General features: G+C 44.4%; 1 protein-coding gene and 1 pseudogene across 2 annotated transcripts; both read right to left on the bottom strand.

Annotated features, from left to right (window-relative positions):
• Window positions 1-2,634: 2,634 nt before the first annotated feature.
• Window positions 2,635-16,433, bottom strand: LOC134737556 (golgin subfamily A member 8M). Of its 2 annotated transcripts, none has more exons than XM_063652538.1 (19): window positions 16,180-16,433; window positions 14,416-14,535; window positions 13,455-13,514; window positions 13,191-13,271; window positions 12,299-12,337; window positions 11,986-12,033; window positions 11,813-11,897; window positions 11,608-11,717; window positions 10,484-10,570; window positions 10,270-10,377; window positions 9,987-10,074; window positions 9,334-9,599; window positions 7,686-7,761; window positions 7,163-7,254; window positions 6,847-6,909; window positions 6,496-6,596; window positions 6,313-6,413; window positions 6,062-6,217; window positions 2,635-5,976 (listed from the first exon to the last, which is right to left on the bottom strand). In XM_063652538.1, exons 1-19 carry the CDS (start codon window positions 16,225-16,227, stop codon window positions 5,801-5,803), a joined length of 1,905 nt encoding a protein of 634 aa, XP_063508608.1. In that variant the 5' UTR covers window positions 16,228-16,433; the 3' UTR covers window positions 2,635-5,800. The 2 variants fall into 2 exon arrangements, with proteins under 2 accessions (XP_063508608.1, XP_063508609.1); XM_063652539.1 differs by lacking the exon at window positions 6,847-6,909 and adding an exon at window positions 9,010-9,078 and having other exon boundaries at window positions 16,180-16,269.
• A 5,656-nt stretch (window positions 16,434-22,089) lies between these two features.
• Window positions 22,090-27,435, bottom strand: part of LOC129013834 (uncharacterized) — a 61,378-nt pseudogene continuing 56,032 nt past the window's right edge.

Here is a 27,435-nt window from a genome sequence, read left to right as displayed (position 1 = left end):
TAGCTAACCTTTATCCTCCCCCCACTCCCCACCCCAAAATGAAGGGGCTGCTAGTTTTGTTTGCTTTATGAAAGATGGATCTACGATTGTTTTTAGAATCTTTGGAGAAAGATTTCTTGGGAGGAAGCTATCCTGAACCCCTAGAGATTTTTGTCATTTACTGGCACAACAGCTTTAGAGTCCTAGGTCTTCATCTTGGCTCAGCCACCCTCCAACTGTGTGACCTTTGAGAAGTTGTTTGACTAAACTGAATCTCGTTGTCACCTATGAGAGGAGGTTGCTCCATTGTTACCGTGTGGAGCACCTACACCCAGGCACTCTTATCGGGTGATGGTGAAGATTAAATGCAACAAAAAGGAAGAAGGAGGAGGCTGGCTTGAAGCCGGGAGTTCAAGACTAGCCTGGGCAACAAAGTCAAACCTCATTTATTTAAAATGTTTATTTAAAGATGTTTATTTAAAAATTAGCTGCACTTGGTGACTTATGCCTGTAATCCCAGCTACTCGGGGGGCTGAGGTGAGACCAATTGAGCCCAGGAGTTTGAGGCTGCAGTGAGCCGTGATCGCATCACTGCACTCCAGCCCAGGCAACAGAAAGGGACCCTATCTCAAATAAATGAATAAGTAAGTAAGTAAGTAAGTAAATAAATAAATAAAATAATGCATGCAATTAGTACACTTGTACATGCTCAGGCACATGATAAATGCTGGATAAATGGTAGCCCAAATAAACTTTGTAATGTTTTGGGAGAGGATGTCCTTTGGACTCAGCCCAGTGACAAAAGCATTTGAAAAGACTGATGTATATGATGGCTATTCCCTACAGGTACAAGTCTGTACCTCCAGGGACCCAAGGCATTGGCTCCACCCGGTAACTTGTTCTGTTTATTCTTGTTTTGGGCGGCACCGATTGCCCTAGGGCTAAGCAGGACTGCCAACCCAGACTCGATTGCCAAGAGTATCCCCCTCCCCAAGCTAGCCATGGGAAAGCCACTTGCATCATAAGACTACAGGAAATCAAAGGGAAGAAAAAGCACAATTTAGTCAGCTACCCTCCAGTTGATGGGCAATAAGTGTTTGCTATTTTGAACACAGCTGCATGCCTTGTCCACATCCCCTGTTTTATATAGGCAAGAATTTGTCTTGGATGTAGAGTAGAGTTGCCGGGCTGGGAGGAGTGTGAATATTCAACCTTATGAGATGGAGCCAAACTGTTTTCTAAGCTGGTCATACCAGTGTATGCTCTCAGCAGCAGGAGGCAGCAGTTCCTTTTTTTTTTTTTTTCGACAGGGTCCGCCCAGGCTAGAGTGCAGTGGCACGATCTCGGCTCATTGCAGAAGAGGCCACCAGGTGCAGACTGGAGAGGGAGGCAAGGGGACAGAACGGAAGATGCCTGGGGTGGGTGGAAGTCAGTGCCCTTAGGTGCTGGTACCTGTCTTCCCGGCCACCGCTGCATCAGGCTTCTAGGCCTGTTGGCTGTCAGGGCTGGACTGCACCCCATAGGCTCCATGGCAGTCCCCATGGAATCCCCCAGGCGCCACCAGGCAGCATACAGGTGACACGCCTGGAAGGTCCCCAACAGCCTAGCTGGACATGTTCAAGACACTGGGGCTCCTTGTTTGGTGGCACAAACTCCAGGACCCAGTGAGGGAAACGGGAACACACCAGGCCGAGCAGTATGGCTAAATCCATTTTGTCCAAAATAAAAAGCAAAATAAACAGGAGTCGCATGACCAGGGAGCCATGACCCCATCCCCGCCCCCTTCCTCTGTCCTATACTAGCAATAAATAAGTTTCCCAGCCACAAATAATTATTAGAACCTCCTCCCCATGTGCCAGCTCCAACCTCAGCTAGGTATGATACGGGGCGGCCCTACCCTCTGGAATATACAAAACCTTACACAGACACAATATGTACACTGGGGAAGGGGGGCCACCCCAGCAGCCCGTGCCCTCGCCTGGTCCACAGTTAGCCCCACTGTCCTGCCTCTCTGAATAAGAAGGGAGCCCCCCTGAGGGAAAAGTTGCTATGGTGAGAGTAAGGGGGCCATCAGGCCTCCTCCAAACAAACCAACTCCACCAGCCTCTGGCTCTTAAATAACAATCATCATCACCCAGAAATTTAGGGACTCAGCCTTGGTCAAGGTGGCAAAGGGTCTGTTTGTCTTTCCCCATTAGACAGAGGTCTTGTCCTGCTACCGTAATTGTAAAGGGGTGCCTGCGAAGGGGTGGTAGGGACATGGTGGCGGTGGAGACTCCAGCCCCACTTCTCCAGGCTTTGCTAACAGGGGCCTGCTTATAATTTTAATTTTTTTTCCATGACTTTTAAAAAAAAATCCCATAACTTCTTTTTCATAACTTTTTTTGTAACTTTTCATAAAAATTTTTTCTACTTTTTTTCCACAACTTTTGTACATTTTTTTATCCCATAACTTTTTAACCTCATAATTTTTTCTAATCCCATAACTTTTTTATTTTGTGTCCTTTCAATAAACACTTGCATAGTTATGTTACAATTTTGTGAAAAAATGAAACATATTATCTCATGTGAAGCATGCCCAGCAGTTGCACGTATCAATACCTTTAATACTATAGTTTTCAAGAAACGCAAAATAAAATTTTAAGGCAAAAACAATACTTTGAAACAATTTAATGATTTATTACATTACAGTAGCATCACACCAGCAGTCAATAATGCCTCTCTAGGGAAAAATCTTTCAGTATTTCCATGACACATTCTGTTCACAAGAATTCATAAATTGGTAAAATTCATTCTAAGAAAACTTGGCAAATAAAGCTTTGGACTGGAATTGCCATTTCATTCTCTGCTTTTCCTTCCCACCGTTTCTTTCTTTTACACTACAGTATTCATATTTTAAAATGTTTTAACTTATTTCAGAACATTAAGATAGCAGTTACATTTTTTAATAGTTATATTATTTTAAAATGACTCTTCAAGATAAAGTTTTACAGAAAATATATTATGGATAGGGCTGATTTACATTTTCAAATTTTCTAAAAATCAGCTTTGGTTTTAGAGCTGATATTTTTTCATTTCTGGAAAATCTATCAGGTTTAATCAAATACTTTTAAAATGATTATTATATACTGCAATCTTTAGGTGTTCTGGTTCTTCCTACAGAAACTCAAATGTATTCAGCGGAACTCACATTTTAAAATTCTATGTTTCTGATGAACTCTAACATTCCAATGTTGCCTTCTAAGCAAACTGAAAGCTACCTTATACTGAATGAGGAAGAGCACAAATACTTGGCTGAATGGGGTATCGCAAAAGACGGCATGCACTTTGAAGAAAGACTTAAGTTATTGTCATACAGTTTCCATTCTTTTTAGCTTTTTCTTAAATATATGACAAATACCTACACAAAGAGTGGTATTTCAGTCAATATAGTAAATTTATTTTCCAGACTGACCTTCAGCTTAAATATGCCAGTGTGTGATTTAATCCATAGGCACCTGATGAACACATTGTTGTCAGATTGGTTACTGATGCTAAACGCTATCTGAAGGTCATTCGTAGTCACTGATGTTTATCAGGGTAAAGTGAAGTGATTTCAATGATAAAAGTATCTTTGAAATAATTTATCAATGTATTAGATAAACCCAGTTTCAGAATGATAAAAGAAAAAATGTTAGACCAAATAATGTGGCTAATTAACAGTGGTCCGATTTCTAGCACATGGGTTTAAAATGCTCTTAAAGTAACTGTCTTTAAACTGAACACAAAGAATGCAAAAGCAGCAAGTTCAGAAAATAAAAGGCAAGAACAGGACTTTAAGTGCATTTTAAACCCACGGGCTAGAAATCGTACCACTGTTAATTAGCCACATTATTTGGTCTAACATTTTTTCTTTATCATTCTGAAACTGGGTTTATCTAATACATTGATACATTCATAAAATTTGGAAGAGTCAGTTGAAGTCACAAGGACCGAATATTTGCCCTCTTTCAGTGAATGCCGGCAAATCTGTTATTCCATCGGTAAAATCGTATTGCTGCTCTCCTGTTAATGTCATAGAAGTATCATGAGGATGCCAAATGCTAAATATGGAGATGGTCTAGTAACTAGAAATCCCCACACCAGGGAGCACACATACATATCTCCCTACATCCTAATAATGTGATGTGTTCTGGAATACAGACATTAAAACTTCATGAAGTTTTCCCAAGCATCAAGTTATGATTTAGGCAATATATGACTGAAATGCATTCATTCATCATGCGTAGGCACAATCACATGAATATTGCACTAAATATGTCCCTGACTGAAACAGAGAGGTACAAAAACATATTTCACTCTTTGTAAAGAAGTCTGTGAGAAAATATAACTGTGTGACGGTATAGACACGTTTCCTGATAATACATTGACATTCACAAACAGTAGATTGCACTGCAGTTTGGAAACATTTTAAGTTTCATAAACTTCTCCTTGATTTTCAAACATAGTATAATACTGTGTACTAAAATTCCTTTTTGTTTCAACTAAGCACTCTCACATATATTAGTTTATAATAATGTTTCTATTATTTTTTAAAGTGTTTTCCATTCAAGGAAAAGAAGTAAATTCCTATGTCAGAGTAACCAAGGTGGTTGAAGAATAGGTATTAGCCAGAGATGTCTAGATGGTAAAATCAATCTTCAAGCCTCAAAGAAGCTCCATGAACAGAGAGGAATGCCAGGCACCACACAGCTTTCCTTCACTCTAATTCATTCTTGACTAGAGCCTGTATGCCTGTTCCAGGGACATTTGAACTCGTAAAGGATTCTTACGATCTTCACTAAATACATTAAGAAGAACGCCCACCAGCGCCCTTTTGTGAACTGAGGCATGTAGTCATGTGATTAAAACAGGGAACATGAACTCTGACTTTAAAATGTATTGTAGATACAAATGCTCTAAGCTAGGAAAGGTTTTCCACATCCACAGTCAACGATGGGAACCTTTCATTCCTCAGAAATAAGCCCTTTTTAGGTCATCAAAAAAGAGTACAACTGCTGCAGCTCCTGATGCAATATCTTCATGAGCCCAGAGCACATACAAATCCTAAGGGAACCACCATAATACAGCGCTAATTCTTGGCACTGGAACAGATGAAACACACTCTGTCCTGCACATACCTGCCAGAGGAGGCCACTTTCCTCTTCTGTGAGATTTAAAAAGCTCCCCCAAAAGGTTATTACTCCCATCACCAACACACAGAAAATGGAGGAAAGGCTGTTTCCAGTTCTCGGCCTTTAAACAACTCTAAATGTCAGTACTCATAGTGGCATATTACAAAGTAATAAACAGTGCACACTTGGGGGCAAACCACATATTGAGCTAATGAAGAGCTCACTGTGATTAAGATTAGATCAAACAACAGTAGAACATAGGCAAATTTTGTCTGAATTCTGTAGTGAATATACATGCTGCAATAACATTAAAGAAGCATGGCAGCCTATTCCAAACCAACGAGAACAATTTTCTGCAAAGAGTGGGTCTTTGTGTGTTTGAACTCCCACCACATAAGGGCAAACTCGATATGCATGCTAATGACCTACAATTATGAAATTAAAAAAGAAAAATGCTAAAGGATGCCAGAGTGAACATCAGTGAGAGCCACAGAGACCCACTCTCTTTTAACTTTTTACAAATAAACTTAAACTATAAATTAGAAACACAAATAATCATGAGTGACTCTAACATTCAAATGAAGTAAATGTATTGTGTAGGAGATTAACCCCATAACTTGGTTTCTTATTTAAAAATTTCTTGAGCAGCTCTTTGATGACAGTGATGTTTATCTCCTTCTTCTCAGCAGCCAAGCCCAGCAAAAGAATGGCACACAGCAGTTGCTGCCCAAGCCTGGGTGCTCCTGGTGGTCCTGCACGATTGGCTGTGTGGTAGGGTTGTCATAGAGAGGACCCTCCCTGGCCTCTCCTTGAGCAGAGGAGGTGAGGCTCACTTCACAAAGATCTTTGGAGAGAGGGAGGCGGGGATCTGAGCACAGTGGGAGAACCCCTCTTCCTGCCTGCCCACCCCGCCTGAGGGCTCTACTCACCACCCTGCTTGTCTGCAGCCCCAAGTTCCTGGGGGGCTGGGGCTCCTGGACCAGGCTCATCAGCAGGGTTCTGGGCAGCAGCCAGGAATTTTCTGTGACCATTGTTGTAGTTGCTATAAGCCGCAATACCATCTGCTGCAGCTCCAGCAGCTTCACCTGGAGGGAGGGGTGCTCAGCTGTCATGCCGCTGCCTGCACCCACCCTCACACCCACCCCCACCCCCACCCCCACAGAGATGTTGCACACCCTACCTTCATCTCCTCCCTGTCCTGGGCCAGCCTGATGATGTCCTCCTCCCAGTGCCGCATCTTTGGCACTGCCCCCTGGCTCTGTTAAAACGTGATGGATTTTCCTGCAAGAAGACAGGGCTCAGATGCTGGGGTCCCTCTGACGGCCCTGCAGCTCCCCCTGTGGTGCCCTGGCCTCCCACTCACTGATGGCATCTCTCTCGCCAGTAGTGGATGAAGCGAAGTTCTTGTTTGTTCACCAGCTCACTCAGGTCTGCCTTCTCCTCCAGGTGGTCCATAAAGCCGCTCTGGAGCCAAAATATTGCGGTCACATCTCGGCAGCGACCTGCCCTCAGGTGGCATTTTCAAGTCATGGAGAAGGTGGAGGTGAGTCCTGGCATGGGCCAGCTTCTCCATGACTTCCTGCAGGGCCCAGTGGGTCTCCCCACTCACAGACTTGCCCCCAGTCCCTGGGGCTGGGACCACTGCCTCTGGCTCCTTCAGGGCAGGGGACACCGGGTGAGCCAGGCACTGGCAGCACACCCTCTGCTTTTTCACCTGCTCTTGTAACCGTGCTTGCTCCTCCTGGACACTGGCTCCAGTGGACTTGAAAATCGCCACCTGAGGGCAAGACATGAGCATTCTTGTAGGGGCATACACACAGCAAATGGGGCAGAGAGGTGGAGTGCAGCCCCTTCCCTTGGGGCCTCAGAGAGTACACATTTGTTACGGGTGAAATGGTGTCTGACCACTGGCTCCCAGAAGGGGTGAGGGTCCAGAGAAACCAGAATGCAGGGAAACTAAGAGCATAAAGGGGTCTTGGAGGGACCACAGAGGAAGGTGGCAAAATGGGTGCAGGGGGAGTCAGGCTCACCATGGCCTCCCTGCCCTCCAGGTCCTCTGAGATGCTTGGCATGGGCCGAGGTGCCTCCTCCTCCTCACTGTCCAGATGTCCTCCTCCATCTCCTGTGGGGGGTGGCCAGAGGGGTCTTCAGACAACCCAACAAGGGAGGTACTGTGGGCCCACCTCTGCCTCCACCCTCACTGTGTAACCCTGAGCCAGCCCCTCCCCAGAGAGGAATGAGCTGCTCTTCTTTATTTGTACTTTTAAGAATCAAAATCTTGCTATTCCACCCAGGCACACTCCCACTACTGGTCGATGTGGGAGTTCTGACCTGCTCTCTTTCTGACCTGGGCCAGTTCAGCCATCCTTAGGCAACTTGGTGGCCCCCTGCTCACAGGAGGTCAACACACTGATGCCGAACTTAGTGCAGGCACCCGGTCGGCATAATGACCAGCTGTTCTAAAGGTCTCTTCCAACTCCTCAATCCTATGCTGCTAACAGTCCCCCCTTCCTCCTGGGGCTCTCTCCTCTTCCTCTGAGCGGTCTCCCGTACCTTCCCCAGGGAGAGCCATGAGGCTCAGCTGGGTTGTTAGCTGCTGGTTCTGCTGGCTGGTAGCTTCCAGGTGCTCCTAAGGGGACAGGAAAGAGTGAGAAGGGATGGAGTTTGCCAGGTCATCCCCTTCACGGCCCTGTCCTCCACAGCTCCCTCCCCTGGGTCTCCTGCAACTTTTGGCAGGCCATCTCGGCCACCGCTTTGCCCCAAGCTTCCTGCTGCTGCAGCTGGTTCATGAGCTGGGTCTGCTGCAGTCACTGCCTGGGCAGCGCCTCCTTCTCAGAGGTCAGCTGCTGATAGGCGGCCACCTGCTGCTGATAGGTGGCCACGTACTGCTGCAGGTGACCCAGGTAATGGTCTGGCTGCTGCTGCAGACTCTGAGCCTCTTGGCTCTTCAGCTCCACCTGCAGGAAGATCCTGGGCGTGAGAGCACGTGGTGGCTGGTTTCCAGATTCTGGGCCCATTAGTGGGGTAGTGAGGGCACTGTGGGGCTCTGTCCCCTGCCCAGGCCCCTGGCCCCTTGCTCGAGGCCTAAGTGACTGCCTCCCTTTCCTAGAACCCCATGCCTCCTTCCCCAGCCTCAAATCTCATACCCTCTTCTCATTTAATCCTCAGCACCTCTGTAAGGAAAATGCTAACTTCCCTTTGAAGTTAAAGAAACAGACTTTGAGATGAAAAGTACTTGAATGGTGACCAGTGGAACCAGGCTGGAATCCAGTTTTAATCTAAGGAGTCTTTTTGTTTTGTTTTGAGACAAGAGTGTCACTCTGTGGCCCAGGCTGGAGTGCAGTGGTGCAATCTCAGCTCACTGCAACCTCCACCCCCTGAGCTCAAGCGATTCTCATGCCTCAGCCTCCTGAGTAGGTGGAATTACAGGCATGTGCCACAATGCCCTGCTAATATTTATTTTATTTTTTTGTAATTTTAGTAGACATGAGGTTTTACCATGTTGGCCAGGCTGATCTCAAACTCCCGACCTCAAGTGATTCTCCTGCCTCAGTCTCCCAAAGTGCTGGGATTATAGGCATGAGCCACTGCACCTGGCATAAGGAGCCTGTTATACCACCGTCTCTTCCCCTGTGATTGGGGGCTCCATGCCTCTAGCTGGGATGATGATGTCCAGACCTGAGAGGAGCCCAGGGCTACCCACCTCTAAAAGTCAGAGGGCAGGAAGCAAGAAACAGTCACAGTACTGCTCTGGAGAGTGCTGGGGTCACCTGCCCCCAGGCTGGAGCTGCCCCTGGCTTGGCACCTCCCCTCCCCAGAGGCTGCTGCCCGCCTCACAGCCCTTCTTGGATGGGGTGGAGGTTTCTGTCTCCTTCACCTCACCAAGCTTCTCCTGTAGCTCCTTTACTTGCTGCTTCAACTGCAGTGCGCTCTTGTGCTCATTGTTCTGGACATAGAGAAGCAATCAGCAGCCACCCACTGCAGCTGGAAACCCCAGAACTTGGTGTCTGCCTCCCATGGCACCAGGAAGGGTGGAGGCAGGTTAGAAAAATCATCCCCTCTTTCCCACAGCCACCTGGCTCACGGGTGCCCTTAGAAGTAACATTTCACATGAGGGCTACACTGCCCCATTTTAGAGGTGGGGAAACAAAGGCCCGGAGGGCTAGGGAGGAGGGCAGGCTCCCCCGGTGGGGCAACGCACCAGCTCCTCAAAGATGCTCTGTGGCTTGGCCAGCTGCTGAAGCCTCTCCTGCTGCTCCTCAAGCCTCTCCTCCTGCTTCCGAAGTCTCTCTTCCTGCACCTGAATCCTCTCTTCTTGTCCCCGGTTCAGGAGGCTTATGCGCTGATTGTTTTTGACTTGGGCCTGGAGCTCTCCTGCCACTCTCTCTAGTTCCTTCCTCAGGTGCTGCAGCTCCACCTTGGAGGACATTGCTGGGGGCTCTGGGGGCTCTGGGGGCAGGGGTTCAGCTGAGAAAGGAAGCAGATAATAAGGGCCTCTGGATTCTCAAAAAAACAAAACAAAACAAAAACCCTCCTCTTGGTGCACAGCTCCTCTCAGACTCCCCAAACTTGGCCTCACTGCTTATGATTCCACGCACCGGGATGGTAGCCAGTCTTCCAAACCAGTTTCAAAAAAAGAGCACTGCGGGTGACTGACAGTGGGCCCTCCTTGCTGATGGGGACACTGAGACACTGAGACTTATTGAGATGACAAGACTTGCCATCTCCTGGCACAGACCTCTTTCCCTCTGCCTCAAAGCCCTTGCATCCACCTACCTCCCTGGGGCATTCTAAGCCACCCTCACAGCCCTCTGATGCCAATCCTGCTCCCAGGTCATGCCAGCCCCATCTTACCCATCTGGTTTTTCAGTTTGGACAAGCTCCTCTCCAGCTTTTCTATCCGACGCATATCATTCTTCTTTTCATTCTTTAATGTGCAAACCTGCCGAAAGCACAAGGGGAAAGGGCCCTGGAGAGAGGGGCTGGTGGCTGGACAGGCTGCCATCTCCCTCTCTGACCCCACCTCCACAAAGCCCAGACCCATGACCACCTCTGGCTGTACTATTGCCATTTTAAAGATGCCCAGAAAGATCCAGTGACCTATCTAAGGTGGGGGTGCTGAAGGGTCAGATCTCACCTCCTGCGACATTTTTCTCATCCTCTGCTGCCACCGGGCCCTCTCTCCTTTTAGATGTTGCACACACTCGTCTCTTTCTAATTGGGCTTGTTTAAATGACTCCTTCAACTGCAAGAATGGGCACAGAAGTTAGGAAGGGCTGTCACTGGTCCTCTCCTGCTCCTGGCCACCTGGGGTCATCTTCCTTCCACATCCATCCCTCAGAAAACCTCACCTGTGTCACCTGCGCTTTCAGCAGTGCCTGCTCCTGGATGGAGTGCTCTAACTTCCACTCCATACGTGCTTTACTGTGGCTGGAAAACTGGATGGTGAAGAGTGACCAGTTTCAATCTGGTGAGCCCGGGCCATTCCACACAGTGCCCCTTAAAAGGGCTAGGGCTAGGCCCAATATACAACTTGCTCAGTAAAGATCAAGGCATTTCCAAGCCCGTGGTCTGGTTTTTAAAAGAACTCAGTAAAGTTGGAAGGGACAGGGAATGAGATTGAATTTATAGCTGGCTAACAGAGGCCCAGAGAGATCAGATAATATTGCTATTGTTATTACTGTTATTATTACCACTGTTTGAACCTTTGTGGAATGCTTCACCAGGTACAGTGCTAACAATCCCGTTTAATCCTCACAACCACCATAGGAGACAGTTACTATGATTACCTCTTCTGTATAGATGAAAAAACATGGAGTATTTGAGGTTAAGTGCTTGCCTGAGTTCACTTAGGCAGAGCTGGGATATAAACACCCAGGTCTATCCAATTCTCTAAGCCCATTTTTCTTGCTGGGGATGGGGGCACAGATAGGAGGGGGAAAATTAATCTTTTGTTCACTTTTTGAAAGGATGATACATTCGCATAGTCCAAAACTCAGAAGGTACAGAAGGGAAGTATCTCCCAGCCAACTTGTTGCTCTCTCCTGAATTTTTTATGAATGCTTGCAGACATGTTTTATGTATATTATCATAGTATGTACACAAACACACACATGCACACATTTCCTCTTTCTATAGAAATGGTAACATACTAGAAGTACTCTTCTGTACCTTCACAGTACAAGTACCCAATACCCCACCTAGGACTTGCCCAAGACCACAGCCAGGTAAGGGCGGGGCAGGCACTTGGCCTCCAAGCTCTGCGTCCAGTGCTCACTCCACACAGTGCCCCTCAACTCACCCACAGCAGCTGACTCAGCCCCAAGCTGCCACTAAAAACCTTTTAAAAAAGCAGCAAGAAATGGCCATGCTGCCTTCTGGGCAGGACACTCCATCCTGCAGAAGGGACCTTTAGGCTCACTCCTCCATCTGTGAAGCCAGGCTCCCAGGGGATGGGGCAGGTGGTTGGACTCACCTGGTTTGCCTTCTTCTTCTGTGTGGCGGTGACAGCAGAGAGAGCCTGCTCTAACTCTCTTTTACGCTGCAATGAATGTTGCAGGTGGATAGCCAGATCCTTTGACTCTTCTGTAATGAGAGAGTTGAGATGGGTCCCAAAGGACTCCCCCTGAAGACCTGTCAAAGTGCCAGGTTGAAGGATGACAGGGTGCCCAGATTCTCACCTTCAAAGTATCTGAGAGAACGTTTCATGTGGTACAGGTGTGTATTTAGCTTCCCTTTCTGTATGTTCAATGTCTGGATTTGAACCTTTGGGAGAAAAGCCAAGCAAGTGCTGAAAGAGAAGGAAAGAAACATTCTCCGGAGGACAGGAGGAAACTTCACACCCTCCACTCACCTCTAGCTCCCTTTCGGCTTTCTGTTTCTTGTTGTTTGCTTTCTTTTCCTGTAGGAAGAGGAAGACAGAGCTCTCACCAGGGAGAGGCAGAGATGGCACAGCAAGAGACGTGCACCCAGAATGTCACCAATGCCCCAGGACAGGCCCACCCATGGGACCAGGTTATCAGGGGCCCTGTGGGGATGGGGTGGAATCTGAGGAGTGAGCCTTCTTCCCCAGGCTGGGAGTAGGTGAGACGAGACTGGGGCCTCTATGTCTGAGTGCCCCCCAAACCCTGCAGTCATCTCGTGAGCAAACAAAGAAATCATGTTACTTCTTCCAGCTGATGTTCCACTTGTTTCTTCTGTTGTTTCTGTGGGGAAAGTCAAATTAAGGTGATGGAGGGTGGCCCCCTCAACTCTATTCCCCAGACCAGGAAGCGGTAGGCAGGGGCCAGGAATGGATTTTCAAGGCAAAGTTCTCAGACATAATGGGAACACGAACTGGTAAACTCTCCTCAAGCTCCCAAGGACAGAGGATTTGGGTCTTTGTTGGCTTTTGCCCACAGCCACAGAACTCAAAGTCTGAATCTGGAATCTCTTGAGAGGACAGCAACATAAACCTCTAGAGACGGAGTTTCAGAAAGGCCCCTCCTTCTGGCAGCTTGTGATTTAGAAAAGTGGGTTCATTCAATAAACATGTACTGAGCACGTACAGGCCAGGTATGGTTCTTCACAGCAGATATAGGATGGAAAAGGACAGACAGGAGCCCTTGGCCCTGAGGTTTCCTTTCTAGTGGGCCTTTAAATCTCAGACTCAAGAGCTAACAGAGACCTTTGATACTCACTACCTCCTCGGAAACACGAGCCTAAAAAGGAGAGGTGGCTTGTTGAGAATCAAAGAGCAAATTAGGGACTGAGTCATGGCAGAAATACAGGGCCCCTGATAACCAGTCAGGCTAGCAATTCCCCGAGAGGCAACAACCCCAGGGCTTGTGTAGCAAGGACTCGAGCACGGGTGTCTGGAGAGGAGAGAGTTGGCAAAGAGGGCAGCAAAAGAAGAGCCATGCTGCATGCTCTGGGGTCCCTCCAGGTGAGGCCTGGGCGCCCCAGCTCCCTATTTGTCCTGGGCACCAGGGGCCCCCAGCCCCTTTCTTCAGGGCCCCAAGGGGAAACTGGAGCCCAGGATTGGCAGTGTGGAATCAGGGGACCCCACTGGACTCTTACCAAAGATTTGATGGTGTTCTTCAGTTGACTGATTTTTACGGACCTTGAATCCAGAACTACTGCTAGTTCTTGGCATGGGCTCTGAGGCACATGCAGAGAGGAAGAGGTGGAGGAGGAGTTGGGGGAGAGGTAGAGAGAATAATCATTAGGGCTGGGGTGTGTGTGGGCTGTCTCAGCTGGCAGAGGGGCACCCAGTCCCACCTGGAGGAGGAGGTTGGAGGGTTGACCTGAAGGGTCACAGCACCTGTGCCCAGAGCCTCTTACCTCCAGATCCTTCAGGGTAGCAGATGATGTAGGGCCTTCCCTGTGGAAATCTCTTGCTGACTACAAGAGATGAGAGCGCATATGGAGATGTTCTGTCCCCCACAGTGTCTGAGTCCTCTGACTTCCTTTCTTCCCCATCAACTGGCAACATTTTCTTTTCTGCCTGTCTTGGATCCTTTGTCCCATAACTCCTTTATGCTAACTTCTCTCATGGTTCTTATCTCCCCACCATCCCATCCTGGGGCCCTTTCAGTGATTCCTGATGGCAAGTGACTGTTCTCATTGTCCTGGCTTCCCCTTGAGACTGGGGATGAGGAAACTCAAACAGCAATGACCATATCCTGGGTGTCCTGAGTGTTTACAGCAGGCCATGTACTAGGGATTAACATAAAAACAACAATAACAAATCTCATTTAAACTTCACAAGTGGAAGTCAAACAGTATCACCTCTGTTATACAGATGTGAAAAGAGAGGCCCAATTAGGTCAAGCATCTTGCCCTAAATCATAGCCCTAGCAGAGCAGATGGAGAGGCAGGATTCAAACCCAGAATTCCTTTTTTTCTTTTTTTTGAGACAGAGTCTTGCTCTGTCACCAGGCTGGAGTGCAGTGGCACAATCTTGGCTACTGGAAGCTCCACCTCCCAGGTTCACACCATTCTCTTGCCTCAGCCTTCTGAGTAGCTGGGACTACAGGCACATGCCACCATGCTTGGCTAATTTTTTTGTATTTTTAGTAGAGACAGGGTTTCACCATGTTAACCAGGATGGTCTGGATCTCCTGACCTCATGATCTGCCTGCCTTGGCCTCCCAAATTTCTAGGATTACAGGCATGGGCCACCACACCCAGCTAAAGCCAGAATTCTTAACCAGTACCCAGCAGTCCATCTACAATCTTAACAATTACCCTCTATTGCCCCTTGGCCCCCCTGTCCCCAGAAGCCTGGCCAGCCAAGACTCACATCCCCAGGTGACTGGCAACCACCAGAAGTGGCTGTCTCAGGGATACTGCCATTTGTTTTCCTGTTCCTGTTCACTCCTGCTGGAACTCTAGGGCTGTTTTTCTGCCAATATTCTTTTAACTGTTGGAAAGAAGAGCAGTAATACTCATGAGAACTGTCAGCCCCTACAGCCACATCCTCCTTTACAGTTTTTACAAAATACACTTACACACCATCTGATTTAATGACGCCAACAACAGTACAAGGTGTTGTCACACTCACTTAGTGACTGAGAGGGATTGATATCATGGCTAGAAAAAAAAAAGAAAAAGGCAATACTGGAACTTTGAAACTCAGTCTTCTGACTCCAAGCTCTGAGGTTTTGCCAAGAATCAGCAGCTGCCAGGGACCAAACCCAGAGGCGGAGGTAGAAAAGTAAACGTTAAGTAGGCAGGAACTGTATGCCATGTGGTTTAGAGTCATACATCCTCACACATCTGTTAGTGTGAAGAAGTGCACCAGTACCCCTCAAACTTTTATATCAATGTGTCCTCATGGCAGAAGGCAGCCTTTCTCTTAAATCAGAATTTATCAGAAAGAGGACAACCCAAGCCTCATTTCAGAGAGAAGTCTGGTATGCTCTTAGAAACCTAAGTGACTGTCATCCCTAAGTACATTCATGTTTTTTCTCTTGATCTCAAGAGAATCAAGGGAAACTGATGCTTCAGAAAGATGTCCCACATTTATCCTGTGGCACTCAAAGTACCCAAGGTTGAGATAATATGAGGAAGATTCAAGGTGTCAAGTTCAGTTTCCCAAGATCTATTCCACAGAAGATGAGCGAATCTCACTTCAGAGACCACTGACTGAAGGGCAGTCTGGTCCCAGAACCATGGAGAATGAGAATATGAGGTGGAGAACTCAGAAAAAAATGTTAAAATCTCTCTGGAAAGTAGAAGCCTGGGAGAAAACCAAACCAAACCCATTCTCTCATTGCCACCCAGAGATACTGTCAACGTTTTGAGTTCACGGGGGAAGTGTAGGATTTTCCCACCATCAACATCTGTAAGGGAGTGAGGCAGCCTGAAACCGCTTGCTCCTAGGTCCCAGTCTCCATTCCCCTTCCAGCTGGAAATTTGTGCTGTGACCAGAGGAACCAGAAATGGGGTGAGAATGCTTAGGGGACTGGGTCATAAGATCAAAGGCCAGTCTTGCAGTAATGACAGTTACAGGTGGACTGTGACATCACTACATTCCACTCCTCCTGGTGGGGGGAGGGACCATGTCAGCACCATGTCCAAGTCTCCGCTCCATGATGGGGGAGGGAAGTACAGGGTTGGGACCCAGCTCCTTGGAGATGCCAGCACAAAGAACCCAGGGAGGTCGACCTTGAGGCAACAGGAGGGGAGGGCAGAGTCTGCAGCAGGGAGTCCCAGCAGTCACCAGACCAAAGGGGGTAGGGCCTGGATCCTTGGAGATGAGAGTCCAAAGAGCCCAGGGAGATCAAGCTTGGGGCAGCAGGAGATGAAGGCCCAGTAATGGAGTGGGAAGCCCCAAGAGTCACCCACCCAATTCACCCTGGGGTGATTGGTGAGGGCAAGGACTGGGCTGTTTGCTGAAGGGGTGGGGCTGACTGACAAAACTTTGGTGGGGGTAGCCCAGAGGCACCGGGGTTGGGGGGCCCAGTCCAGTGTGCTTCAGGAGTTGTATGGACTCTGGCAGGGGTCTTGTCATCAGAGGGGATCTGTGGCTGGTTTGAGGGGCTATGACCTAGTGCGTTTTTACCTTTTTCTTGGCTGCCGCCAATTTGTTCTGTTGAGTTTCTTCTGCCATCGCAGGGTGGGTAGGGAGGCAGGGTTGGGGCCACGTCAGCGAAATCCCAGTGAGCACTAATCAACACCTCCAGTCACCTACCAGGCAGCTGTGTGACTGAGCCAGAGGAGGCGTAACCAGGGCCCCAGTAGAATGTGGAATAGGGGTGTGGCCTTAATGCTCCAAGCCCATTGGTCAATGAGAAAGATGAAAGGGAAAGGGGGTGTGGCCAGACAGCAGTGTGTCCAGAGGGAACTGTGGCTCACAAGGAAAGCTGCCCATGCAACCGCTGTCCCCACCCACTCTAAGAGAGGGGAGAGGCCTCCCACTCTGGAAGAGAAGAGGGGCCGGCTTTTGCTTTAAAAGCTTTCAAACTTTAAAAAATATATGTGTGTATACTTTATATATATGTGTGTCCGTGTGTGTGTATCTATGTTTTTCTCCATAGCTGTCTTCATTATCCAGCTTCTATGCAAGGTCTATGATTTTGGCCTACAGTTTTCATCTTTGATTACAGTACAAAAATTACCAGTATTACCTTAACTGAGATACAGATCCTATAAAAATGGAAAACCCATAGCATGCTTGATGATTAATGAGGCAGACTATATTATCCAACATTCTAATAAGATAAAATAATCACAATGATTTCTCTTTTTTGGAAAAATGTTTCTCTTATTCTCCTACGTTTTTGTTAAGATTTTTTTTCTTAAACATGTCTAATATCTGTAAAAACACAAAGCTTTTGGGCTGGGCGCAGTGGCTCATGCCTGTAATTCTGGGACTTTGAGAGCCCAAGGTGGGTGGATCATGAGGTCAGGAGATCGAGACCATCCTGGCTAACGCAGTGAAACCCCATCTGTACTAAAAATACAAAAATGTCCGGACATGGTGGCAGACACCTGTAGTCTCAGCTACTTGGGAGGCTAAGGCAGGAGAATGACATGAACCCCCGAGGTGGAGCTTGCAGTGAGCCAAGATCATGCCACTGCACTCCAGCCTGGGCTACAGAGCAAGACTCTATCTCAATAAATAAATAAATAAATTCATTAATTAATTAAAATAAAAAATTAATAGTAAGAGCAATGTGAACAAAAGATGCAACGAAATAATTTAGAAAGTACAAACTATTAAAAAGTAGATTTTAAAACTTGTGCAATGAAGTCAAACAGCACCCAACGAAAACGTATACCCTTACATATTTGTTTAAAAAGCAATTTAAATTACATTGATCCACTAAACTAGGAAAAGCAAAACAAACAAAAAGGGGGAAATAATTAAGACATAAGGAAAAAGTAAAAAAGAAAAACCACTAGATTTAAAAAATAAAACTAAAGGAGAATTCTTTCAAAAGACTGAGATTAAAACAGTCAAGCCTCTGATAAGTAATCAAGATAAAGAAAACTTTGAAGAGAAAAAGGCATATAGCCACATGTGAATATGATGCAAAAAGTGAAAACTTTGCACATCTTTACAACACCTTAGAAGTATGGATGACATGTTCATTTTTTTTTTTTTCTCAGACAGAGTCTCGCTCTGTCACCCACGCTGGAGTGCAGTGGCACGACAAGCTCCACCTCCCGGGTTCACGCCACTCTCCTGCCTCAACCTCCCGAGTAGCTGGGGCTACAGGTGCCCGCCACCACGCCTGGCTAATTTTTTGTATTTTGGCTTAGTAGAGATGGGGCATCACCATGTTAGCCAGGATGGTCTCGATTTCCTGCCCTCGTGATCCACCAGCCTCGGCCTCCCAAAGTGCTGGGATTACAGGCATGAGCCATCGCACCCGGCCAAAGTGTTCATTTTTTTTTTTTTAAGAATCTGCAGTTATGAAAACTAACTGAAGTAGTGGAAAATCTGGGGACCAATACGCAGAAGAAGGAAAAAGACAAAGACTCATCCTCCATATTGGATACTTATTTAAACCAGAATTTGTCAGCCTCAGCAATATTGATATATTGGGCCAGATAATTCTTTGTGGAGGGTTCTCCTGGTGTGTTGTCGGACATTTAGTAACATTCCCTCTACCCACAGAATGCCAATAAGACCTCCCGACCATGACCAGTTGTGACCACAAAAATGTCTCCAGATATTTCCAAACGTCCCATAGGAGGCAAAATACTCCTGCCATTGAAAATTACTGTGTAAACCAGATCTACATCCTAGATCTTAGAAAAAAGATGTAAAGCTTCCCAACTCAGCCCTGCATACCCTTGATACTGAAATGAAATAACAGCCTTAAAGGAAGCAAACAAAACTATAATCTTATTTAATACAGAAGTAAAAATGCAAAAATAAAATATTACCATAGCCATTCTAACAGTGTTTACTATAGGAATGCAAAGATAATTCAAAATTAGGAAAACTTCATCAGGCAATTCACAAATTATATTTCTACATATAATTGAAGGCACAATCATGACAAACAAAGTAGCTCTATATGCATTAGGTCCATGATCTATTCAGTGAAAAACACAAGTTGCAGATGTCTTACAGAAGGAAAACTTAACACTGAACACATATTTTCACCATTTACTCTTTGTCCTGAGGCTCCAATAGAAATACAGTGAAGAATAAACATTGTATGAGCACACAATTACAAAAAAGGAATGGGGTTACCAACAGAAGAGAATTCATCTTCATTAGACAATGACAGTAAATGGAAAATGGTTAATTAATGGAGCAAAGCAAACAAAGGTGGAGGTCAGGAGGATACTGAGAACAACGAGGCTAATTTGTCCCACAGCAACCTGGAAATGATCTAGACTCAGACACGAGGTACCCCCGAGAGTGGGACTGATAGGCAAGACTGAAAACAGAGATTAACCAAAAGCCCGGACAGAGAACACGTTTTCCAGGCCCTGAAACACACTGCTGGCCCCATCTCCTTAAACAGAACCCAAGCAAACATATCTACCTCAGGCAAGAGAATGTAGATTTTACATCCAGAGGAATGGAGTAGTTCCAGCCATCATTTATGATTGCACCAGGAGATAAGATAGAGGGATGGAGGATAACAATTAGGAATCAGCATACATTCCTCCTAAAAGCTATCAGTTGACAAGTCTTTGCCACAAAGAACTCCCAATCAATTTTTATTTATTTTTACTTTTATTTTTATTTATTTATTTTTTTGAGACAGGGTCTTGCTCTTTCACCCAGGCTGGAATGCAGGAATGCAGTGGCATGATCACAGCTCACTGCAGCCTCAATCTCCTGGGCTCAAGCAATCCTCCTGCCTCAGCCTCCCAAGTAGCTGAGACTGCAGATGGGTGTCACCACACTTAGCTATTTTTTTTTTTGGTAAAGATGGGGTCCCACTATGTTGCCCAAACTAGTATTGAGCTCCTGGGCTCAAGAGATCCTCCCACTTCGGTCTCCCAAAGCACTGAGATTATAGGTGTGAGTCACCACACCCCACCTCCCAGTCTTTTAGTACCTCTCTCAAATATGAATGAACAAATAAAAAATGAAAAAAAGACTACAGGTCAGGCACGGTGGCTCATGTCTGTAATCCCAGCACTTTGGGAGGCTGAGGTGGGTGGATCACCTGAGGTTGGGAGTTCCAGACCAGACTGACCAACATGGAGAAATCCCATCTCTACTAAAAATACACAAATTAGCTGGGCATGGTAGCACATGCCTGTAATCTCAGCTACTTGGGAGGCTGAGGCAGGAGAACTGCTTGAACCTGGGAGGCAGAGGTTGTGGTGAGCCGAGATCACATCATTGTACTCCAGCCTAGGCAACAAGAACAAAACTGGGTCTCAAAAAAAAAAAAAAAAAAGACTACAAATGATAAGCAACATAGAATAGATATTTAAGGAAAGGCTTTAAAAAGAAAAATAAGACCAGAATAAACTAAGAAAAAAATTATTAAAGAACAAAGAGATGCCAGGGAGAAGACAGAGTATCAAAATCACTTCATAAGGACACTTGTGAATATATTACATGTATAAAACAAAACAGAATATGAATAAGAAATAATCAGAGAAGAAAAAGTTCTTAGAACTCATGCTTCATCTTGGGAGTTGGTCGCCAATGAGCCATACCTCCTGTCATCATGTCCTTAGACAGGCCCATCCATAGTCAATCTGGGTTGGCCCCAACACTCACTTTAACCTATAGCATGTCGTAGAAATGACACTGGAGCTGTTCCAGGTCTAAGCCTTAAGAACCTCTGGCAGCTTCATTTCTGTGCTTCTGGAAGCCAAACATAAGAATTGACTACCCTCTTGGAGAAAGAAAAGCCACATGAAGAGACCCGAGACGATGAGATGTTATGCAGAGAGAAAGGCCACATCAAGAAACACCAAGGCAGCAGACCTGTGGGTGAAGAAGCCATCTCAGACATTCGACTACAGCTGAGCATCCAGATGACCAGTCCCTGACACTGTCTAACTGCACAGTGAGAGCTGCCAAATGAGACCAGAAGAAAAACTGTCCAGCTAGCCCCAGTTAATCCATACAGTAGTGACAGATAGACAGATGTGTAGTTTTATGCCATTAAGTTTTGAGAAAATTGGTTAAGCAACAATAAATAACCAAAACAAAACTTAAAGTTATTACAGTCCAAATAAAATTTCCTGAAAGTCAAAAGATAAGAAAATATTCCAGAACTTTAAATTTAAAAAAAAATTAGAAATAACTTGAAATACAAGACTCAAGACATGAGGTCCAAAATCCAATTAATAGACACTTCAAAATGAACAAATAAAATGGAAAAGAGAAAGTTAACACCAAAAATATGACAAGATTCAAGACTCCAACTTTGAAAGAGCCTATCCATAGGCCTGTTCATTTGGTGTACCCAGCACAATGAATGAAAAAAGACCCACACTAAGTACATTGTTGTGCTATTTCAGCTCACCAAGGAAAGGACAAATTCCTAAAAGCTTCCAGGGAGAAAGTCATGCATAAACAAGTGAAACTCAGGATGGCATGAGGTTTCACCACCACGACTGGTTAGAAGACAAAAGCACAGACTTTGAAATTCTAAGGTAAAATTATCCTCAACCTAGAAATACATAATCAAGCAAACTATCAATCAAGTGTGAGGATAGAATATGAGAGACGTGAATACTGATGGGGATGTGGTATGCAGCAGGCACTGTTCTAAATGGTTTACATGTACCAAACCAATTAAGAAACTTAAAGTACACACACCACACACACACACACACACACACACACACACACAGTTCTTCCTGCTAATCACTTTACAATGAAACAACCAAGTAGCTAACCCAGAGCCCACAAAGGCAGAGTAAAAATTCTAACACTTGGTAAAATAAAAATGCACATATACCCTGTGACCTAAAAAAAAAATGCTTAAGTATTCAAAGACAGACAGCAATTACAGCTACTGAGAACATCATTGTAAGCAAACTGAGGCAGAGAAAACAAAGGTGCTAATGAGGGTTTGAACCACCTAACCTGCGGAAACCAACTGGATGCTTTCCTAGGTTCCGAGCTGGCATTGTCTTTCAGAATGATCTAGAAGAGGTCACATGACACTGTTACAAAGGATCTGGAGAAAGGGACCCTTGCTTTATCACTCCGGTGCTCCAGTCATGCTTCATATTTTCACTTCTTACACTCTTTCACATGAAGTCAATTTGCAGACTTCCATCAAGCACTTAGGTAGCTTTTTGTAATGTTCATGACAAGTTCTGGATGTTATCTCTGCACTTTTGACAAATTCTTAGCAGTTAACTTACAAGGCAGTTAACATTTTTGTTCAAACACAGTATAGCTAGAACAGGGTCATATACTCAATAAAACAAATATTTACCAAGCATTCATTGAGTGGAAGATAAAATGCACAAAGCATAATTATAAAATATTCTCCCCTGCCACGATACAACAAAATTTTTAAAGGCTTACGGAATATAGCATAACATGACCAAAGCAAAAACAGTAAGGACTAAAGAAGGGAGGAAGGGAAAATATCAGCATGAACTGAATATGACCCAGAAGAGGCTTGATGGTCAGACATGTAAAGATGTTTTGGGTAGGGTTAAGGGGTGGAAGTCAGGGGCACAGGTCAGAGGCACATTCTACAAGGGAAAAACAGCTGATACAGAAGCCTGAAAGGTAAAGTGGGCAGAGCACCTGTACAGGACTCTTACCTGCCGCAGAAAGGTTACAATGCACCTTACCAGAACACAGCAGCACACAGCCAGGCCTGGGGCAGACGGATCACTCAAACAGCACCAGAGGCTGCATTCCTACTTTTCTTCTGTCAACAAGTCCATTTTCATTGTTAGTTTCTCCTTCAACACAAACATAAAAACAATTGGCTGAACACAAGGGAACAAGGAAAATCTGACTGAAGAATGAGACATTAAAACTTAAGGGCCTTGGGTCCTGGTGCGGTGGCTCATGCCTGGAATCCCAGCACTTTGGGAGGCAGAGGTGGGTCATTTGAGGTCAGGAGTTCAAGACTAGTCTGGCCAACACGGTGAAACCCCGTCTCTACTAAAAACACAAAAGTTAGCCAGGTGTGGTGGTGGGCACCTGTAATTTCAGCTACTTGGGAGGCTGAGGCAGGAGAATTGCTTTAACCAGTGGACTGTCAAGAGAGGTAGGCTGCAGTGAACTGAGATCGCACCACTGCACTCCAGCCTGGGTTACACAGTGAGACTCTGTCTCAAAAAAAAAAAAAAAAAGTCATGGTCATGGTAAAAAACCTATGGCTTTGGAAGGCTTTCTCGGTAACGTCCTAGAATTAAGGTTAAGCCTACGTTTCATGGTAACTGAACAGGAAACCAGCCTGACCAACATCCTTCTGCCCAGTGGCTTGCTCTCAGCTCCTCTTGGTTGGGCCTTGGGCAGCCAGACTGTCTGGTTTTAATCCTTGCTCTGCCACCTGTGACCTTGGACAAGTTACCTACCTTCAGTTACCTCATCTACAAGATGCAGATATTAATAATACCCTCTTTTTAATTTATTCAGAGGATTAAAAGAGTTAATAAAAAGTAAAAAATAAAAAGACTTGGTAAGCATAGGCACAGAGGAAAAAAAAAGTAAAAATAAATAATTAAATAAAAAGACCAGTGCCTAGCACATAAAAGTTCATCAGGAATTAATTCTATAATATGTACTCAATTTTGCAAAACTTCGAAGTACATATAACTTTTAACTTACTAGGGTATACATACCAATAATAAATTTACAACGGTAGACATGTTTGCCTACTGGAAATACAACAAAGACTAAACAAGCAGATACTAAATCATTAAGCAGTTATGAGTTAGTATCTTTAATTTTCTTATACTTCTATATTTTCTATAGATCATCTTTGTAACAAGAAGAAAACAAACCAAATGAAAATGAAATGAATTCTCTCAAAAAGAATTAAGTCAAGACACGAAGAAGGCTGACAAAGTAATATAAAATATATCTTATGGTTTATGTAAAATTCTTAATAAAATACCTTCTTTCCTCCAAGCTGCACTCTGGCTTTGCCTTTGAGTCAGGTGGCTTTTCTTTGCATGATGACTGGTTCTGTCGAGTAGGCACTGCTTCAGCCCTACAGGAAGAACAAAACATCTCTGGAACACAGCAGCATTCCTGATTCCCACTTGAGAAGGCCTAACAAAATGGCATATGCCTCAACAGCAGCCCATCAGTGTTAAAAAGTCTGGAGTCAAGGGGAAAAAGTAAAATTGGACCATTTCCAGAATCGCACAAAAAGCAACAAACTGATGTTCTAAGTGCCCAACGTGAGCAAATTAGAACCTTAAATAAAGGTCACTCTTAATGCCTATCCCAGCATAGATTCAGTACCAAGAACAGCATCATTTTACTGGTTTACCTTTTTCATTCTTGAAAGTAGGAGCTATGAAAAAAAAAACACTAAAATTTCTCCAAGAGAACCTTCTACTTTCTATCTAACTTACATAATCAAAACACTCTATGGAGGTTGAAAATTGAGTATTATAAGAAAATAATCACCTGTTCTGTGAGAAGTTCAATACATAATGCTCCTCCACCCAATACATACCTTAAAAAGAAAAAAGGAAACATACAAAATTATCTCGAGAATTATTCCTGCTTAAACAATTTCTATGTGCCATTACTAAGAAAGTAGACACACAGTAAAGATGAGAAGAGAACATGCAAACATGAACATACTTGTTAGGGATATAGGACTATGGGTAATTTAAAAATTTTCATGGTATTACTCTCATGTAATTGCTCTGAAATTCTAGTCAGTTGTTTGAAATGGCTCTTAGAACAGAATACTTTGACATTTTTATGATGTCAAAAACTAAGAACTTAGCTCTAAATATTCCAAAGAATAGGGGCAGAAGAACCCGTTTCCTTAAATGGCATTTGAGTATTCTTTACAACTCAAACTTTCTCTCCCATCCTGTGATGGCCAAGAGTTTTTCCTCTGACAATGGCACTGACCTTACCCTATCCAAAATATGAACATCTGCATGGTTTCCTGGTTCAAATTGTTTTTATCCATTCTGTCGTGAGCATCAAATGGTTCAGACCAGGCAGCACCTCTCTGGGACTCCTCAAGTCCTTTCTAGATCTGAAAGACTATTCTCTGAACCAAAAACAACTTCTGGGGGTGTACCAAATCTCCCATTAGAAAATTATTTAGATCCATACGTTTTAACTTTTTAACTCTTTCTCAAACAAAATAATTTCATTTCTCCTTTACTGTTATTTTAAATTTCAAAATACACAGATAGTATGTCTAAAATAAAATCAAGGGAATGACAGTTGTAGAACACAAACTGTGGTAATTTTGAAAACACAAAAGCTAAGACCACTAATTAGGTCTATGTGGACACCAAGTCCACCACAACCTGTTCTGTCCTCCGGGGCTCTGCCCACACCTTTCCCTTGCCTGAGATTCCTTCTGCTTCCTACCCTTCCAAATGCTGTATTTCCCCCTGGAAGACTTACCAAGACCACTCTAGCCTGCACATCTTCCATTCCAGCTAACCAAAGGCATCCTCGGGTTGACTAAACCAAATTATTTTGCAGAGAAGGCATCTAAAAACTTCTACTGTAGACTATTCACCTTAATAACTGTTATTGTGACATTATTCAATAATAAAATGAGGGAAAGAAGTCCTCTTCAATCCCTTATCCTGGAGAATCTAAGCAAGTGTCTTTCTCACTTGCTTTGCCCAAACCCTGGGACCTTTCAAAGTAGAAGTTTAATGGAAGGGAAAGAAAATCTAAAAGAAAAACTCTCCAAAAAATTAAACTTGGGCAAAGAATCCTGGGATTAAAAATGTTTATTCTTTGTGTATTTGATTTCTGAAACATAGAAATCTATCACCCACTCCTTAAATCTGCCACCGGGCTAAGAGAGTGTTGTATGGAATATGCACTCACTGACTTAACAGAATTAGAACATCCAGGCACTCGGTGAGATTTTGCTTCCACAACCGCTCAAAATCTAGTCATTAGTTAATGAGTTAACACCACACCTGATCTTCAAATTTTGGAAATGCTGACGGTAGACAGGGACTTGTTTTGGGAAAGGAAGTACACAGTAGACATTGTTACCCATGACCCAACCACCACCACCTTTCCTTTAAAGTACCCCACTCTTCCTTTAAGGTTGCAGAGTCTCAGAAAGTGGGAAGAAAGGAAGTTTTTGCATTTTTGGGTCAAAACAAAGTACATTTGTGCAACCACATAATGCCCATGCAAAGGTTTGTTGAAATCTAAACACAAGACAGAAGTAGTTCTAGCACCTCCACCAAAAGTAAGGTAGGTAAACTTTTCCTTAATGTACACTTTCAGCAGCATCAACACCTAAAAGTGGTTGACTTTACTACTGTACTAAATTAAATTACATTCATTTTGTCAACATGTGTTCCAAATTCATACTGATCTTTGTCTCCAAGGGGTTCCTGCTGAATATTGAGACAGTTGAAGATTACTAGGGGAAAAAATTCTTAATAATTGAAGTTAGGGTCATCTAAGGATAATATGCCACATATACAGACACAGCCATATTTTCAACTTTAAAAAAGTTCAGTTGTCCAAGTTGTACATCAAACACTCTCCTAAGCTTAGCATCTTCAGGCATTTGATTTATAATCTCTGTAAAGAAAAACCAGTCACAGAATGCCACATTTGGTATGATTCTATTTATATGAAATGCCCAGGATAGGCAAACCTACAGAGATAGAAATTAGATTAGAGGTTGCCAGGATCAACAGTGGGGAAGATGGGTACAGGGAGTGACGGCTAGTGGGTACAGGGTTTCTTTTTGGGGAGATGAAAATGTTCTGAAATTAGGGAGTGATAATGTCTGCAGAACTCTGAATATACTAAAAACCACTGAACTGTACACTTGAAGGGTGAGGCTTATTATATAAAAACTGTATCACAATAAAGCTCTTAGTTTAAAAAATGTTTGTCTATGTCAAGAAACAAAGAAATAGGGTCATAGCTAGAACATATGGGATATAAAATATGGGAACAAAACTGCTTAATAATCTATCTAGAATTACACAATGCTTAGTCTTTATCCTGACTAAAATCACGAGCTTTGTGTTTTATCGATATTTCACATTTTTTACTTCTTCTAAGTCAGCCAGTAATTCCTCCTTCTCACTTAATAGTTGACTACAAAGACCAAGCCATTTTGATTCTGCCGCCAATGAGCTTTCACATTTCTTTCCTCCTTCCATCCCCATGACTACCAAACCAATGTAGGTTCTCCTCACTTCACTCTAAGACGACAGTGTGGCCCTCAAACACTGTCACACTCTTCAAGGCTCTGTGAGGACAATGTGACTCATATTCTCTTCTGCTGTCACCAGATTTATTCTAAGACAGTTTCTTTACTGTTCCTCCCATTTCTCCACCAGTTACACAGAAAGATGACTATCCAGACATGGTGTCATGTGCCTGTGGTCCCAGCTACTCAGGAGGCTGAGGTGGCAGGAGCACTTGAGAATGTGAGATTCAGACTGCAGTGAGACATGATCATGCCACCGCACTCCAGCCTGGGCAACACAGTGAGATTGTCTCAATAAATAAATAAATAAATAAATAAATAAATAAATAAATGTGGTCTATCCATGCAACAGAATATTATAAAATTATCAGCCTTAAAAAAGAAAGAAGCCCTGTCACATGCTACAATATAGATGAACCTTGAAAACATCATACTAATAGAAATCAGCCAGTCACACAAAGACAAATAGTGTATGATTTCTCTTACCTTAGGTTCGATATTAG

This window comes from Pongo pygmaeus, chromosome 16 (assembly GCF_028885625.2).
Source record: "Pongo pygmaeus isolate AG05252 chromosome 16, NHGRI_mPonPyg2-v2.0_pri, whole genome shotgun sequence".
Classification (NCBI taxonomy): Eukaryota; Metazoa; Chordata; class Mammalia; order Primates; family Hominidae; genus Pongo; species Pongo pygmaeus.
This window is presented reverse-complemented; position numbering and strand designations above follow the sequence as displayed.

What these genes read in the sequence shown, in the direction of transcription:
- LOC134737556 (XM_063652539.1), bottom strand. Translation starts at nt 16,227, where the DNA reads ATGGCAGAAGAAACTCAACAGAACAAATTGGCGGCAGCCAAGAAAAAG. An exon ending in CTACCCTGAAGGATCTGGAG is followed by an intron (nt 13,272 to 13,454) that starts GTAAGAGGCTCT and finishes CATGTGCCTCAG; the next exon opens with AGCCCATGCCAAGAACTAGC. An exon ending in CAAACTGAAAAACCAGATGG is followed by an intron (nt 9,600 to 9,986) that starts GTAAGATGGGGC and finishes TTCCTTTCTCAG; the next exon opens with CTGAACCCCTGCCCCCAGAG.